Below are 16,780 nucleotides of genomic sequence, written 5' to 3' on the forward strand. Positions count from 1 at the left end.
TGGTTATTCGAAGCTTCCCTCTACCTACTTTACATAAGTAGAGAGGGTGCCCCCATCCGCAACCCGGGGGGGGGACGCACTGGATGACCGGAGGAAGACGGCACACCAGGATATGCGACATCATTTATTGGTTCATTTCTTCTTTGATTTCGGTTTATATGTCTGTGGGTGAATTGTGCATTGGCAAGATTAATAGATTCAAAACTTTTCACACCAGGATACGCGACAACACGTATTGGCTCATTTCTTCTTTAATTTCAGTTTGTGTCTTCTAAAAAAATTCTGAATAAGAGAAAACGGATATGGATGGCAATATGAAGCAATAAAATCTCAAGCTACTAATAGAAATTGTTTTTGGTAAATAATATTTTTGATTCTGTTCAGCAATTTAGTTTTCAAGTCTCCCATGGCGCACAAAAGACATTAAAAATTTGCCAATATAAAATGTAAGAGCATTTTTTAAATCTATTTTAAAGACATTCAAATGAACTTTAATGAAAATGAATTACTGTCATATTTTTTATTTTTGTTTAATGTTTAAAAATTGAATTTCATCGTCCTTTCTCTGCATAATTTCTAAAACAAACAATGAAATGAAAAAACAAAGAAACTTTGTTTCGTATTTTTCCCCGCAAATGGGTGAAACAATAAATAAACAAAGAACAAATGTTATCAAAGGCAAGCTAAGTTATTTTTTTTTTTTTTACCTAACTATTTTTTTTGTGTTTTAATTTATTTACATTTTTTCACACTACTTTTATTCTTAACTAAAAAAAGACATTTAAATTATTTTGTTTTCTGGAAGATTATATTATTTTTTTAGTTATTTCTTTCATTGGTTTTGTTTTATTTTTTATTTCATTGTTTTGTTTTGGTAATTATGCAAAGAAAACACAATGAAATTCAATTTTTACGGTATCTTTTGTTTATGAAATTGTTATGTGAAACTACAGTCCTTTTTGGAAAAAAAAAACGAAGAAAACTTTCTTAGTTTTTTCATTTCATTGTTTTGTTTTGGAAATTATGCATAGAAAGGACGATGAAATTCAATTTTTATAATATTTTTTGTTTATTAAAATATTATGTGAAACTACAGTCTAATTGAAACAAAAAAAAGAATTCCTTAGTTATTTAATTTCATTATTAACATGTTTATAACGAGTACAGAGTAGTTAAAAATTAAAACACGTTTATTATTAGTTGTTGTTATCAGCAGTCAAGTTGTTGTTATTTTTTTTTCTTGCTAGGCCGTACAGTTGATTCGAAAATTTCGTTTCGCTAAAATTTCCGTTCCGTTCCATTTTTTTACATCCATTTGTGGGCGTCATCTTGCATACAACTTAAGTCAAAATTGCCAATTCCTTGTATTTTTCTATAATATTTTGTTAAATAATTAAATACTTTAAAACGTATTTAATTATTATTTTAATTATTTTTTGGGTTTGTTTTACAATACATATGGATTCGAAAAAGTGGTAAAAAATAAAATATACAACAAATAAATATTCCCATTGGCTACAAAATTTACTTTTCAACCTACCTGAATCATTTATTGGTGTTTTAAAGTAATTTTAAACGTTCTTTATTTCCTATCAAATATTAACTTTTTACGAGTCAAAATTCAAGATGGCGAAAAATGCCCCTCTCCTTTTTTGTGAGGAAGGAGTAAGGATCCTCATTTTCAAATTTTTTTTCGTGCACATTTTTGAATTGCGCAAAAAATAGAAAATAAAATACTCAACAGTATAGAAATGTGGTCAAAAACAAATATAAATAAAATAGAAAATAAAATGAAAGACTCGTTCCCTTAAGTTTCTTTTTTTTGGGGGGGGGAGGGTAGTAATGGGTCTCTCTTTCTCTCTATGTATATATGTACATATTTTTAGGGATAGGTATGCCAAAAAACTGATTTGGGGGGGGGGATATCTCACCTTTTGTGGTAATAGTACGGAACAAAACAAGAAGGTGCTTATACAGAGAAATACCGTGCTATTTTTTTTTTTAAATAGTATTTTTTATTTTTTTCAGAATATTTGCGTGATTATTCAATTTTTTTAAAATAGTATTTTTTATTTTTTCAGAATATTTGCGTGATTATTCAAATTTTTTTAAATAGTATTTTTTATTTTTTCAGAATATTTGCGTGATTATTCAAAATTTTTTTACCGTAATGAAGAGAATGAAGGGGAACGGTGTGGCATTCCGTAAAAAAACGAAAAACAAAAGAAGAGGAAACAAAAAAGAATAAAGGCGTGTTGTTGAAATTTATCGAAAAGACTTCTACGACCGAAATGACGGAAAGGAAAGGCGAAAATCATGTTGAGACTGAAGATAAAGTTGATATTGCTAACCCGACTGATACTTTTACTTCGGAAGTTGACATTGACAGCATTGATACTCTTACTTCGGAAGTTGACATTGACAGCATTGATACATGAAAAACTGTCAATGATGATGACGAGCGTGAAGTTTAAGAATTGGAAAGGCAGTCACTAGTTGGCGCGAAAACATACACTACAACCGATTTTACACATGTTGGTCTATAACTGCTGCGATTAACCATGAAATTTGTACTATGCTTGTCCGGCAAAGATCTGCTGCTGAGCAGCAGTCAGCACATCGATCATGAATTCAAGGAAGTAACGCGGCCAGGAGCGAAAGCAAAAGGCAATGTTAGAAAGCTAAAAAAAAACTGGTTCTATCGGATTTTGCGGATCGGTAAGAAAAGTTTGCGAACATGGATGGTGTATTCTCCTTCAAGAGACGCCTTATTTTGCTTCTGCTGCTGATTGCTTTTAACTAGACTGTCAAATTTTTCTGCTGATGTGGGTTTTATGAATTGGGGTAAATTTAATTCAAAAGTATATGAACACGAAGCTAGTACATCTCATCCTCAGGGGGTCCTCAATTGGAAGGAGCTAGAGATCCGACTTGCCGAAGGAAAGGTAATTGACAAAGTAGAGCAAAATCTTAGTGAGAAGGAAACTAAGAAATGGCGGGAAACCCTAGTTAGATTGCTGAACACCAGCAAGTTTCTTGCCAAGCAGAACCTGGCACTTTGAGGTCACCAGAAAGACACCCGTGATGATGAAAGAGGTCAAGAAAACAAAGGATTTTTTTTAGAATTGGTAAATTTATTGGTCAAGTATGACTCTGTGCTCCATTTGGTAAAAGTTTTCACGAGAAAGAATATCGCTACTTCTTATCTGTCACTAGAAATTCAAAATGAATTTGTGAGTATTTTGGCAAATCATATGCTGACTTTTTAATTTTTTTTCATTTTTAAATATCGGGTCGTTACCAAGACCCACGGACTACTAACAACACTCTCGCACACAGAATTCCACCATGCTGTCAAGAAAAAGAAAAAGAAAAACAGACTCTTCATTGATAAGGATGTGTAGCATCGAAATATATCTGATATAAACAAATAAATTTATTTGTATAAAAAAATGCGTTGTTTTTAGCTTTCAAAACGTATCCATTTTTATAGGTAATTATTTTCAATATATACGGAAATTTCTCGAGAGCTCTTTCAGCTATCATCTCTTCAAGAGAAAATTCATAGGAAGGGAAAACAATATTATTGACGAAATTAAAGAGCACTATGAGGAATTCGGATGTGCCAAGAATTAATAAAAAAAATATAGAGTGGTTCGAGGTATTACACAGAACATACTCCAAAAATCATTTAACGATTCTGGAGTCTGTCTCTATTGCGGGTCGAAAACCTTCTTTATGCCGGCAAAAGGAGACAACAAAATCATTATTTATCTTTGAGAAACTTTGATCCCATTTTCCCTCTTTTCCCCCCTTCGTTTTGCCAATTTTTAAACTTATATACAGATTAAAATCTTTCTTTTAATCTTTTTTTTTTCTTAATTCTTGTCACATCCGAATTCCCCTTTGTGCTCTTTAATTTCGACAATAATATTGTTTTTCCTTGCTATCGATTTTTTCCTGAAGAGATGATAGTCGAAAGCGCTCTCGAGAAATTTCCACATATTTTATTTATTTGTATAATATATATATTTATTTGTATAATATATATATTTATTTGTATAATATATATATATATATATATATATATATATATATATATATATATATATATATATATATATATATATTCAATGTCAAAATCCGTTTTTACATGGGGATGTTGGGGGCTTCTATTCTAAACTCCGTTCTTAGGATGGCGAGGTTCGTGGTGTCTATTCCGAAAGCCGTTCTTAACATGTGGAGTTTGGGATGTCTATTCCAAACACCATTCTTAACATGATAATACTCAAAGAAGTGAAATAAAAAAACTCGTAATTGTGTTGTTTTACATGTTAATAAAAGACAACATAAAACTGGAATTTACTTTAACACTATTGGTAGAACATTTGAAAAGAAGAGGAAGACATGAAAAACAAACGAAAACAGCTAGGACTGCTGCCACTGATTTCGATCACTCTAATCAGTCCATATACAGTGAGAATCCCTAAAACTTCTGTTTTTACTTTCCATTATAATTCTAAGGGATCACTTTTTGCACTTTTATTAATTCATAATGATTTATGCATTTCTTTGTTTTTTTTTTTTTTGTTTTTTTTAAATTCAAACAGTATCTGCATATTATCGTCCCAAACCATCACTAGTTACCAGTGAAAGCTAGATTATTTCATTTTGGTCTTAGCCGCCAGTATCTGCAATTATTCAGAGACGGCAGTGGCCACCAACAATTTACTTTTTTGCGAGATGAGGGCAGGTTTCCACCGGGCAACGCTGGTTAACGGATCTTGCTAGTTTTAATTATTATGTCGAAAAAAAAAGAAGAAAAACGAAAGTTTATTGAACAAAATAAAACAAACTTATTTTTTTGCGAACTATTATATTTCTGCAAGATATTTCTTTTAATAAATATTCTGGACTAAATTTAAGATATTAACTCTCAAATATTTGCGGTTTTTCCTTATGCCGAAATAAAAAATGCGAAAGTTTATTGAACAAAATAAAACAGAACTTATTTTTGGCCAACTATCTTATTTTTGCAGCATATTTCTTTTAATAAAATTCCGTAATTTTTTTCATATTTCTTTTAATAAAATTTCGTAATTTTTATTTTTTTTCAGAACAAATTGTAATAAAAATCACACGATTATTTGGAAGTTAAACTCTTCAATATATAAATATATATGAAATGCGTCTGTTTAAAAGATCACATCTACACAAGCACACAAATATAACTATGTTGACGTATGATTAACTCTGGATTAAATTGAAGAGATTAGCTCCCGTTTATATATATGAAATGCTAAACAATATATAAATATACATGAAATACTAAACAATATATAAATATACATGAAATACTAAACAATATATAAATATACATGAAATACTAAACAATGTATAAATATACATGAAAAGCGTCGGTTTGAAACATCACCAATCTGTACAAATACAGAAATATATAATGACGTGTAAAATAAATAAATATTCATATATTTACGCACACACTCTTTGTTTTTCCTACTTGGCTTTTTTGTTTGTGAAAATCTGGCTATAGTTATCAATTTGTTTTTTTTTTTTTTTTGCCTTTTTTCTGAAAGATTTAGCTTCAAATATTTAGTAAAGTATGGCAACCCAATTAGCTATTGGACACGTTTACTTTTTAGAACATTTAGAACACACATAACTTTCAGATTGTAAAATAATTAAAAAAAAAAAAAAAAAGAATTGGTGGACCTGAACAATGCGGCCGCTACCATTTACTGTTTACTTCTTTTTACTTACTGGTAAATTTTTCAGGTGATTATCAACACTTACATGCTTAAATTATGAATTACAGTGTTCTACTACAGTGAACACCCACTTTTTGGCAACTTCCGTTGTTAATGATGTGCATTTACAGTTTTCCTTTTTTAATTTTTCGCAAATTTCTACGGCGATTCTCATATATTACACACTTAGCTTTCACATTATCAAAATAGTTTTGAAAAAATTGTATACACATTACTAACAGAAAAGGGAAATATTTAAAAGCTAAGGGGGCATTAACAACTGACGTGGGAAAAAAAGTGTGTGTTCGATTTATTAGAATGTTATCATTACAAATTGACCCACGACTATTATAGTCATTAGAAATACTACCTTAAATTTTTTTTTTAATTCGAAAATTTAGCCTGGACTTAACGACAATCACTGGAAAATATTCCGACCAAGTTAAAAGGAAAAATTTAAAGGCTATGCAAATCATTGTTCAGGTCGGAAGACACGTTAAGTGAAAGCACAGAATAATCACAGCACATTATCAGATGCCCATGTTAAGAGTTTATACTGACCTTGTTACTTCGGCACGGTACATTCATTTTGCTCATAGGCGCCAGTGCTCACTATTTAACTGGGCTGGCAGTGGCTCCAACTAACAACCGTAGTTTAATTGCTTTTTTTTTTATACAGGTGGTGTGAGGGGCATAATTCCACCGGACAACGCCGGTACACAGGTCCTGCTAGTATGTATATATGTATATATATATATATATATATATATATATATATATATATATATATATATATATATATCATCTTTGGTTTGCTATGTTTACCTCATATAAATGTTCTGAAAGTGTAAATTGATTTTTATTGAGCTTAATTGTGGCAATTTGAAAAAATAATTACTGAACGTATATATTAAAAGTATATATTCCTTTATCATTAAACGTATATATATATATATATATATATATATATATATATATATATATATATATATATATATATATATATATATATATATATATATATATATATGAGCCGGCTCTCGGTATTCCAAGCCAGCAGAACATCTGAAGAAACTTTCAGATATTTCCATATTGGTTTCATAAAAGAACATTTTATTAGTTAACTATTATTTGTTGTTATATTCCTGAAATCTTTTGAATGTGAGACCTTTTCCCATTTTATATAATTTTTTCTAATTTATATATTTATATATTAAATATTATTATTTTCTTTTTCAATTTGCAGCATCTGAAGAGCAACCACCAGAAAATCAAACAATCTTTAAGAATAATCTGCAAAAAGATGATGTTCACATCAAAATTATTGATACGGATGCCCGTTTTAGACGTGGTCCAAATGGGCCATATCAACGTTGGTGGCCACCAAATAAGAACAACGGTCGTTACTGGTGGCCTGCACGAAGAGGGAGAAATTGGAATAGAAAAAGATGGAAGAAATGGAAACAGAGGCCAACAACAGCAATGCCAACAAGTACGGCCTTGGTTGACAAAGAAACGGGAAATAGGAGAGTGGTTATTACACGGCCGGATCGTAAGCGACAACCTTATAGAAATCAGACTGGAGGAGAAAGTACTTCCATTTCTCGACGCAAAGGCCATCCTTATTGGAATGTTCCACCGTTTGTCTTAAAAATGGTAAGCATCTTTTGATTTTGGAATTTATTTCTTACATTTTATACATGATGCATAAGGTATTTGAGGAGATATTGAAGGTTGTTAAAGATTTGATATGAAACGTGCTACACAAATGTAGTAATGTTTATGTAACCACCTCAACCACAATAATGTTTTCGATATGGAACTGCAATCGTTGGCATACACAAGTAGGATTCATACAGGGTGTCCAAAAAGGCACTGAAGTGTTGCAAATCTTTGTTAGTTTACCATTAATGATTATTTTTTCTCGACTTCAGATATTTTACAGATAATATTTTGAGCGATTAATAATGGATAAGTATAGCATTGAACAACGATTAATAATGGATAAGTATAGCATTGAACAACGATTAATAATGGATAAGTATAGCATTGAACAACGATTAATAATGGATAAGTATAGCATTGAACAACGAACACAACTTGTGAAATTGTTTTACAAAAATCAGGATTCAATTGTTTTGACTCAAAGAGCTTATCGGCGGCATTTTCATATAAGAGATAAGCCAAGTCACAAAACAATTCGAAACATTGTGCGCCGATTTGAAGACCAAGAAGCTGTTATTTATCTTCCGTGAGCTGGCAGATCTCGACACAGTATTATAAATGAAAATAGGGAAAGAGTGCAAGAGAACGTGGAAACATCGATTCAACAATTCAAAATTGATTCAATGACATTCCACGCAACTTGGTCTATGTCGAAGCTCACTACACAATATTCTGCACAGTTGAAAACTCTCCCCTTATAAAGTGGAGCTTGTTCAACACTTGAAGCCTGAAAATAAATATGCGGTGTAGATGCAAAAACTTGTCAGAAATGACCCCCATTTTCTGCAAAAGTTGATTATATCAGATGAAGCCCATTTTCATTTGAATGTATTCATTAACAAGCAAAATTACAGATTTTAGGGTTCTAAAAATTCAAGGGCAATTCATCGAAAGCAGTTGCATCCCATAAAGTGCATTGTATGGGGTGCAGTAACGGAGAAGAAGATTATTGGATCTTATTTTTTTGAAAATCAAGACAGAAAATCCTGGAGAGAGATACCGGACTATGATTATGCCCACAAATTTAAAATAGGCTCAGATTACGGTTCCAACAAAATGCGGCAATCGCACAGATGGCGAGAGACACTATGGAGCTTCTCAGGCAATGCTTTGGCAACAACATTATCTCTCGCTATAGCAATATTGAATGGCCATCAGATTCCCCAGACTTGACTAACTTTGACTTTTTCTTGTGGAGATATCTCAAGGAACAAGTCTATGTTAACAAACCTCAAACTTTGCAAGAATTAAAAGAAAACACCAGGAACGAAATAAGGGAGTTAAATCGCAATCCAGAGATTTTGCAATCTGTCATGAGTAAAGTTTTGGAAAGAGCACAAATATGCGAAGCTGAAAATGAACAACATTTAAAAGACATTACTTTTCATAAATAAAGATGTTCTTGAATTTTGTATTTAAAAAAAAATTCCCAATGTTTTAGTCAGATTGTGTTAAAATTACAGAAAGATATTATCAAAAATAAAGAATCTATTTAAGTTCAAAACTCTTCAGTGACTTTTTGACACCCTGTAGTTATTTCCCTTTTAAGACAAATTATCTTCCAGACAAATTTCCAGACAAATTTCTTTAAAACAAATTATCTTAAACTTGAACTTAAATTCCCTAATTTCATTCTAAACATAAATGATTTTGAGGCAACTTTGGTATTAACAGATGCCAAGATATAAAATTTCCTCCTCCTTTGCTGGCTAGACTTACTACATTCTGTCAACACCACATGTAGGATGAATAGCATAACAGAAAATGTTGATAAATGCCTTCAAATTAGCACATTGAAAAAAATTTTTTTAGGGATAACTGTGTATATTCTTCCGTGCATATGAACAATGTATTTAGTTGTATGTTTAACCTATGTTTCATTTACTGTCCATATACTTTATCATAGACAAACTATTAAATGAAATGCTTTTAACTACCTTTTATTTGCCAACACATGCTTCATTTGCAATATAATGGTGAATTTTAGCAACACTCCACATTCTCAAAGAATTCATTAAAATTCCAATGCAATGCTAGTATCAATAAAATCGAATATCAAATATTCTAATTTTGTACACATATCACATGCTCTGTCGATATTGGATGTTACTCAAGCAATAGCCATCTTCTGGAATCTGTTATTTTGTAAAAATGCTGATTAGTCTCTGCAACCTTGGAAGATGAGTTTGGTGATCATATGTTTTCGTTGTGTAGATTGATTACTTTCCAACTTTGGGTCACTATAGTTTTTGAGCAGATGCAACTGAAACATGGTGTGGACAGTTGGATTCAACTAAAGTTCTTGTTGAAAGAAGCTGGATAGCAGATGTTCTTCGTATTTATCACTCCTGAAGTCATCACAGAAATGAGAAAAGATGAGTCTCAAAATCGCTCTTTTTAATGTATCGCAACAATTGGCTAAAATTATTTCGTTATATAAATATTACATCTGATGATACACGTTATTGGTTAAATACCAATTCAAAAGTGAGCAGAGGACAGAGCATAATTTTTAACAGATTTATTCAACAACTTACACAGCAACATGGTAAGGTAGAAATCGCTAGATGCATAATGATTAAAGTCTGTATAATTCAATAATTTGAGTGTTATTTCTTCTGCTAATTCAACTTATTTCTTCAAAATTCAACTTCAAAATGAACATGCCCTCTAAAAAATCAATCCTCTTTTATCTCCAACCAGGAGCATCTCATCTGCATATCAGGTGGTAACATTACAGGTATATAAAGAGATAAGGCAGCCATTTTTGTTTCTTTCTTCTTCATTCATATTGTTCCACGACCGACCCGTTGAATTATGCACACATGCTAGTTAGGTAAGTCATGCGTTTCCCTACACTCCCCCCTGATCTCATGATCACACACAGGGCATCAGGAATTAGGGGCAGCACTTCCTCATTGCCATCTTCCTCATTACCACCGTTATTGCCACCAGTCTGTTCCATTATCCCCTCTTGTGGTTCCATATGCGGTGTTTCACAATCAGGGCCAGGGGGCAGTATCTGTCTTTGTCGGGTACTCCTCTGAAGAATCGGAGGCATCACTTCCTCGGTTCCATCTTCTTCAGTATGTTCCATCATCCCCTCTCGTGGTGCTATAGGCGGTGTTTCACAATCACGGAGGGTAGGCAGTATTCGTCTTTCTCAGGTACTTCGATGAGGAACTGGTGGTATTACTTCCTCGTGTCCATCGTTCTCATCACTATTGCTACTAGTATGTTCCATCATTCCCTCATCTGGTTCTGTAGGTAGTGTTTCTATGCTCACCTGAAGGGGCAGTAGGCGATCAGGATCATCCCTGAACTGTATGTGATCTCCCTTTTCGTCCTCAGAATCAGAAGAGGTATAACAGGGGTGGATATCTTTTACATGACGTGGTACACCATCAATCAACATGGTTTGAGGACTTATGATTTTATCTATTTTTCCTCTGCAAAATTTTACAGTGCACCCAGCATTTGGGGGTTTTATCCAAACATGGCCTTCCACTTGATATGGTGTATTGACAACGCTACCCACTGATGGTGTGACATCAATTCCTTTTACACGCTGTTCATAGCGGTAAATCCCATTAGCTGGTGCAGTTTCTGGTGTTGCATCGTCCTTTGGTGTCACATTATACCAGTACACAGCTTCTGGAATAGAACACTGTGTCCTGGACGTAATTCTTTTAATGGTGCAGTGACACCGCTCCGCTATACCGTTGCCTTTAGAAAAATATGCACATTGGTAATGCATTCTAATCCCCCATTCCTGCGTAAATTTCTGAAATTCTTGACATCGAAACATAGTGGCGTTATCAGTCAGAATTTCAAGCGGGGTACCACATTAAAAAAAGACAGCTCTCAACTGTTGTATAATGCTAGATGCATCCTGTCGTGTCAACAGGCGCCATATCGTGAAACATGTCGGGCCACAATCTGTCAAGGTCAAAAAATGCTTGCCCTCATCCTGCATCAAAACAGTTTTAATAATAGTTGTCATTATTAAGGGTGCTATGTTTAGGCCCAAACCTAAACGTATCAAACAATATCGTTTTCCCTTGATTATCACTGTCTGAAATGGCCAAAATGACTCATGGACACGTATCTGCAGGTAGGTTCTCTTCAAATCCAGCAGTGCTACATTACTCCCTTTCTGACGCCACTCTCTTAGTTTAGCAGCGCACACATCTGTGTTTCCAGTGAAAGCATCAACATGTTGATTCAATTCTCGGTAATCCATTACGGGCCGAATTTTGTCTTTAGTAGGTGGTTCAACAGCTATGAGTGGAATTAATCCTTTGGGTGGTCCCAGACGTTCCTGTGGGTACAATATTAACCATCCATTATCAATCCACATCTGAAGTTCTTCTTTATATGCACCCCTATTCTTCGTGGAAACTGCATACTCTGCATACAGCCGATCTGGTGCCTGGCTCATAGTCCATTTCCACTTTGCAGTCCACGCCTTTTTGTTGTCGTCAAACGTAGCACAGAAGTCCTTTTCTTCAATAGACATGGCTGCACAGACTTCTTTCCTTTCTCCAAGCATTACACCTCCAGTCGCTGTGATTATGATGCCTCCTAGTGCTTGTATTGCATCAATTCCAATCAACATGTCATAGCCAAGGCGTTTTTCTTGCATCATCAGAACGTCAACTTTGGCTGTGTCACCCTTCTCAGTACAGATCGTGACTGTCCCTTCACCACAGCATCCTTGGGACAAGCCATTGATCATAATAATACCGACTGGTTGCTCCCACCACATCTGACAGTGATGTGCACTAACTATAGACCGGGAACACTCCGTGTCTATGAGTGCTGAACACTGCACATCGTCAATTTTAATGCCAATGACCGGTAATCCTGTGTTTATTAGTTGATAAGGGGCAAGGGTGGCAATAGTACCTTGCCCCCAACGTCATTTTCCGAACAATTGCGAGATATGTGCCCAAACTTATTGCAGCGACAGCATTGTACTGTTCTCTGTGCTCGTGGATATACACACCTATCACTCCGGCACTCCTTAGCAAAATGATTAGCCTCCCCACATTTATAGCACACTGGGCCTACACGCTTATTACTACCTGGGAGAGAATCTACATTGCCTCCTTGCAGTTTGACTGCTGCATATCGAATACTAGCTGCTGCTTCAATTGGCTCCTGTTTGTTACAGATGTTTCGAGCTTGGGCTAGTAACTCGTCTGTTGTCAATTCATCAATTCGAGACGATGCCCGCACAGCTTAATATCTTGTCATTGACCTCACCAAATGGTACCGATAACTTTCATAGGTCGGCTAGGTACACGTCAACCGTTTCCTTGGGGTGAAGTCGCCGGCTCGTGAACTGTTGCCATGCAACAAACGGATCTGTACCAAACGCTGCATACAGGCTTTGCTTGATTTCATCCCAGTCTGGTTCATCTCTGAGTTGCTGGTAGACTGCATAGGCTCCTCCGGTTAACACCAGAGGAATGACTGTGGCTGGTTCTTTAATTCTGCACAGGTATCAAACGAAAGTCGAATCTGTCCATTTTCTGCCTTTTGAGTCACCGCACATCGAGAGCCGAAATAGCTGAAAATTCAATAACTTGAGTGTTATTTCTTCTGCTAATTCAACTTATTTCTTCGAAATCGAACTTCAAAATGAACATGCTGTCTGAAAATTCAACCAGGAGCATCTCATCTGCATATCAGGTGGTAACATTGCAGGTATATAAAGAGATAAGGCAGCCATTTTTGTTTCTTTCTTCTTCATTCATTTTGGTCCATGACCGACCCGTTGAATTATGCGCACATGCTAGGTTAGGTAAGCCACACGTTTCCCTACAGTCTGTGATGCGAAACACATTTGTTTGCCTCACAAAACTGTCATGGTGGATCTCCTTTTTCACAAGGTGATGATTCCCTCTTTTTCATTCGAAGAGAAAAGCCTATTATTTTTAGGTTGTACCTAACAATATGCCAGCTGGTAATTTCTATGGTGTTGTTGGAAAAAAATAAAATTACAATGACAATTCACACAATTCTCAAATACAGGATGATTCTAAAATATATAATCCTTTCTTTTGTCACCGTCATTGATTGATGTATATTAATATACTTTTGGACATTTTATATTTAAAATCTTGTTTTTTTTTATTTCATAGAAAAAAAAGCTGAAACAGAAAATCCGACAAATGTCAAATATGCTCTACAATGGCCTCACTGATACATTGTATGACATAACCAGGCGATCCAAATATGTGAGTTATTTTCGCTTACTTCTCTAAAAACTGATACAATATTTTCTCTTATATCTGCTCTCTCTTTTCTCTTCAGCATTGGAGAAACCAACATCAAACATCACCTGTCGATCCAGCATAGTTTGCACAGTCATAGCATATGCAGCAACAGACTAACCTGATACATATAGACGCATTGTCTCCTGAGGCAGATGCCAACAACAAAAATTGTTTTTGTTTTAATTTTAACTAGTTGTTGGAACCAGAGTTATCTCCCATTAAGAGAAATTGGTACTTGTGTGAAATGTCTGAACCGCTCACCTTGTGATCAAAAATAAAAACGAGACTTTGGTTGCTTTCTAGTTTTGGTTTAGAGTGGACAGGACATATATTTTCATATCAACTCTACTGTAAAGAATATCTGCCGGGGAAATGTAATTTGGAGATTACTATCAAGGATGACAGTCTTTACAAAACTTCCAGGACATTGTTTTATAGAGCTGAATTACAACAATTAGTCTAGAAGCTAAATAATTGTTTTATAATTTGACAGACGTTTGCCAAGGACGTGAAAGTCTTGACAATGGCACACAAGGTCATAATTTGTCACGTTTGCAATGAATATTGTGTTTATGTGTTTATGTGTGGAGGCACATTAAATTTCATTATCTTTGTATCATAATTCGTGAAGCCTCAGTGTGACTTTTTTCTCAGCGAGTTTTGAACAATAGAGTGTAGTTGTTGACTAACGACAAAGAATAAATCAAATTCTTCCTCGATGACGAAAAGGAAGATATGGCCTTGTTCTTTCCTAGATTTCAAAACGTGCTATGCAATACGCAGACGTATTGACGAAACAACAGGCTAAGTTCAGAAGGTCGTTTGTGAGAAATTGGTAGAAGTTGTGACGCCAAAATTGTGTAACTGGTGATTAATAAAACCAGTTACACAATTTTGCTGTCACTTCCCAGCAAATGATACCTTTCGTTGTAGGCAATGTATCTTCTTTCAGTTTGGGAAATGCAAAAATGAGAGTAACGTGTGTTGTCACCAATTAAACAGTTCATGACACATAATACACAAATCGGTTAGAGGAAAAATGAACAAACTTCATTCAGTTGTTAACAGAAACACTCGGAGACAATGCAAGATGGCAGACTAGCATTTGTTGCTAGAGAGCTGAAGACTCGATAGTCAAGGGATAATAATTCAATGCAATGAAATATTACTGCTGTCATTTTACATGCTAATGTGACTGTATTCATGAAAACGTTTTGAATAAGAATGATAGCATTGAAAAATGATTAAAAACGAGTTCAAATATGCGTTAACTTTGTTCTAGTGATAAAAAGTGGACACAGACAAAGAACATTTCTCATTATGCTTATTTATAATAGATACCATCTGATATCTTTTATTGGAAGAAATAAAATTATCTACATTTTGTAGAAACTTAGATTTATAAAACTATAACACTATAGAGCAATTCACTCGCAGCAGATTATCACATAAACAGCTGAAGTCTTGTTGTGTAGATGACATGTAGCAGTGGTTCGTTCTCTCTTCTATGATTTTTTGTTGTTCTGTCGTCATAATGCGCATTGATTAATTGGTTATAAATAATAACGACACAAAATCATTTTGGAAGGGAGCAACTGTTCCAAATATGACTGCTCGCTTTTGTGGATCAAAAACAAGAAAAATATTTTACTAGCTGTGTCTCTGATGACTTAACATCCTAAACACATAGATATAATTCTACTCTTTAACTTTTAATGGACTTTTCTAATTTCTTGTTACTCTAGATCTAAGCGGAGAATTCCGTTTTTTAAATTATTTTTATTCACATCGAATCTTTTTACAAATTAAATAGGATATTTTGATGATGATTGCAATTTGCCATATTTATGAGAATCAATGATTTATTGATTGTTTTCTATTGTAGGTAATAAAAACGTATGCAGACTTGAAGGTGGGTTCTAGGCAACTGATATCAGATACCCATGACATTATTGAATCGATTGTAGAAAGTAGCAACAATATTTATGGTAACTATCCGTTTTTATTTTTTATTATTACTTATTTTACACAGTTTAGAAAATTAATATCATTAACACTATTCGTGCTCATAGATATTCTATGCACTATTGTTTTCTTAGCATATTCAGGAGTTATCTTCCTTGAAGCATATCCAAATTGTATCCCATGTATTTTATTGGGCAACACGAGAATGGAATCATCTACTTCCGGAAACTAAAAATATATCCAAATTCTATCCAACTGCAAATTTGCAAACCATCATCTATTTATTTTTTAGCTGGCTTTCAATACTAGTAGACTTGGTCCATGTAATTTTCCATCTCAGAATGGTTTTCAAAACTCAGATGGCGTTTTTGTCAGATGTTTTTAACTTTCACGGTTATTTCAGACTCCCTCATTTCCGGTTTCAGTTTGATGAGGCCCCCAGATCATTGTCAATTACTTATATACCCCCTCTCTGTCTCTCTGTTTCTGTCTCTGTCTGTCTGTCTGTCTGTTTGTCTCTCTCTCTCTCTCTTTCTCGCTGACCTCGAAAATATATGTTCTTTATCGATTGTATTGGCTTATTAACAGCGATTTTCTATTAGTAACTTAAGTTTGTGGTTTTCATGCCTTTATGTATTAGTTATCCTATTACGTTTGTCAAAAGAAATTACAGGGTTCTCGCAAGAAAAGCAAAAAAAATGTTAAACTAATTTATTTTTACAAAGAATAACTTTTTATAATGTTTTTCAAAAGACAGATGTTCAAAATGTCGTTCATGCAAATCAAAGAAGTGAATAAATCAGAAGCAAAAATTTTTTAACAAAATGAAATTTTAACAAAATGAAATTTTAAACAATAAAATTTTAACAAAATAAAATTTTAACAAAATGAAATTTTAAACAATAAAATTTTAACAAAATAAAATTTTAAACAATAACATTTTAACAAAATAAAATTTTAACAAAATAAAATTTTAACAAAATAAAATTTTAACAAAATAAAATTTTAACAAAATGAAATTTTAAACAATAAAATTTT

At 33.7% G+C, this 16,780-nt stretch overlaps 1 protein-coding gene across 2 annotated transcripts in view; it reads left to right on the plus strand.

The window, feature by feature from the left end:
- LOC145246035 (uncharacterized) overlaps positions 1-16,780 on the plus strand; it is a 281,165-nt gene that overhangs the window by 150,443 nt on the left and 113,942 nt on the right. For both annotated transcript variants that reach the window (XM_080107864.1, XM_080107865.1), the window contains exons 2-4: positions 7,015-7,424; positions 13,643-13,738; positions 15,663-15,765. In XM_080107864.1, the coding sequence (XP_079963990.1) occupies positions 7,015-7,424; positions 13,643-13,738; positions 15,663-15,765 (609 nt within the window). The remainder of the gene's footprint in view (positions 1-7,014; positions 7,425-13,642; positions 13,739-15,662; positions 15,766-16,780) is intronic.

This window comes from Euprymna scolopes, chromosome 23, assembly GCF_053919585.1.
Source record: "Euprymna scolopes isolate OS-2025 chromosome 23, ASM5391958v1, whole genome shotgun sequence".
Classification (NCBI taxonomy): Eukaryota; Metazoa; Mollusca; class Cephalopoda; order Sepiida; family Sepiolidae; genus Euprymna; species Euprymna scolopes.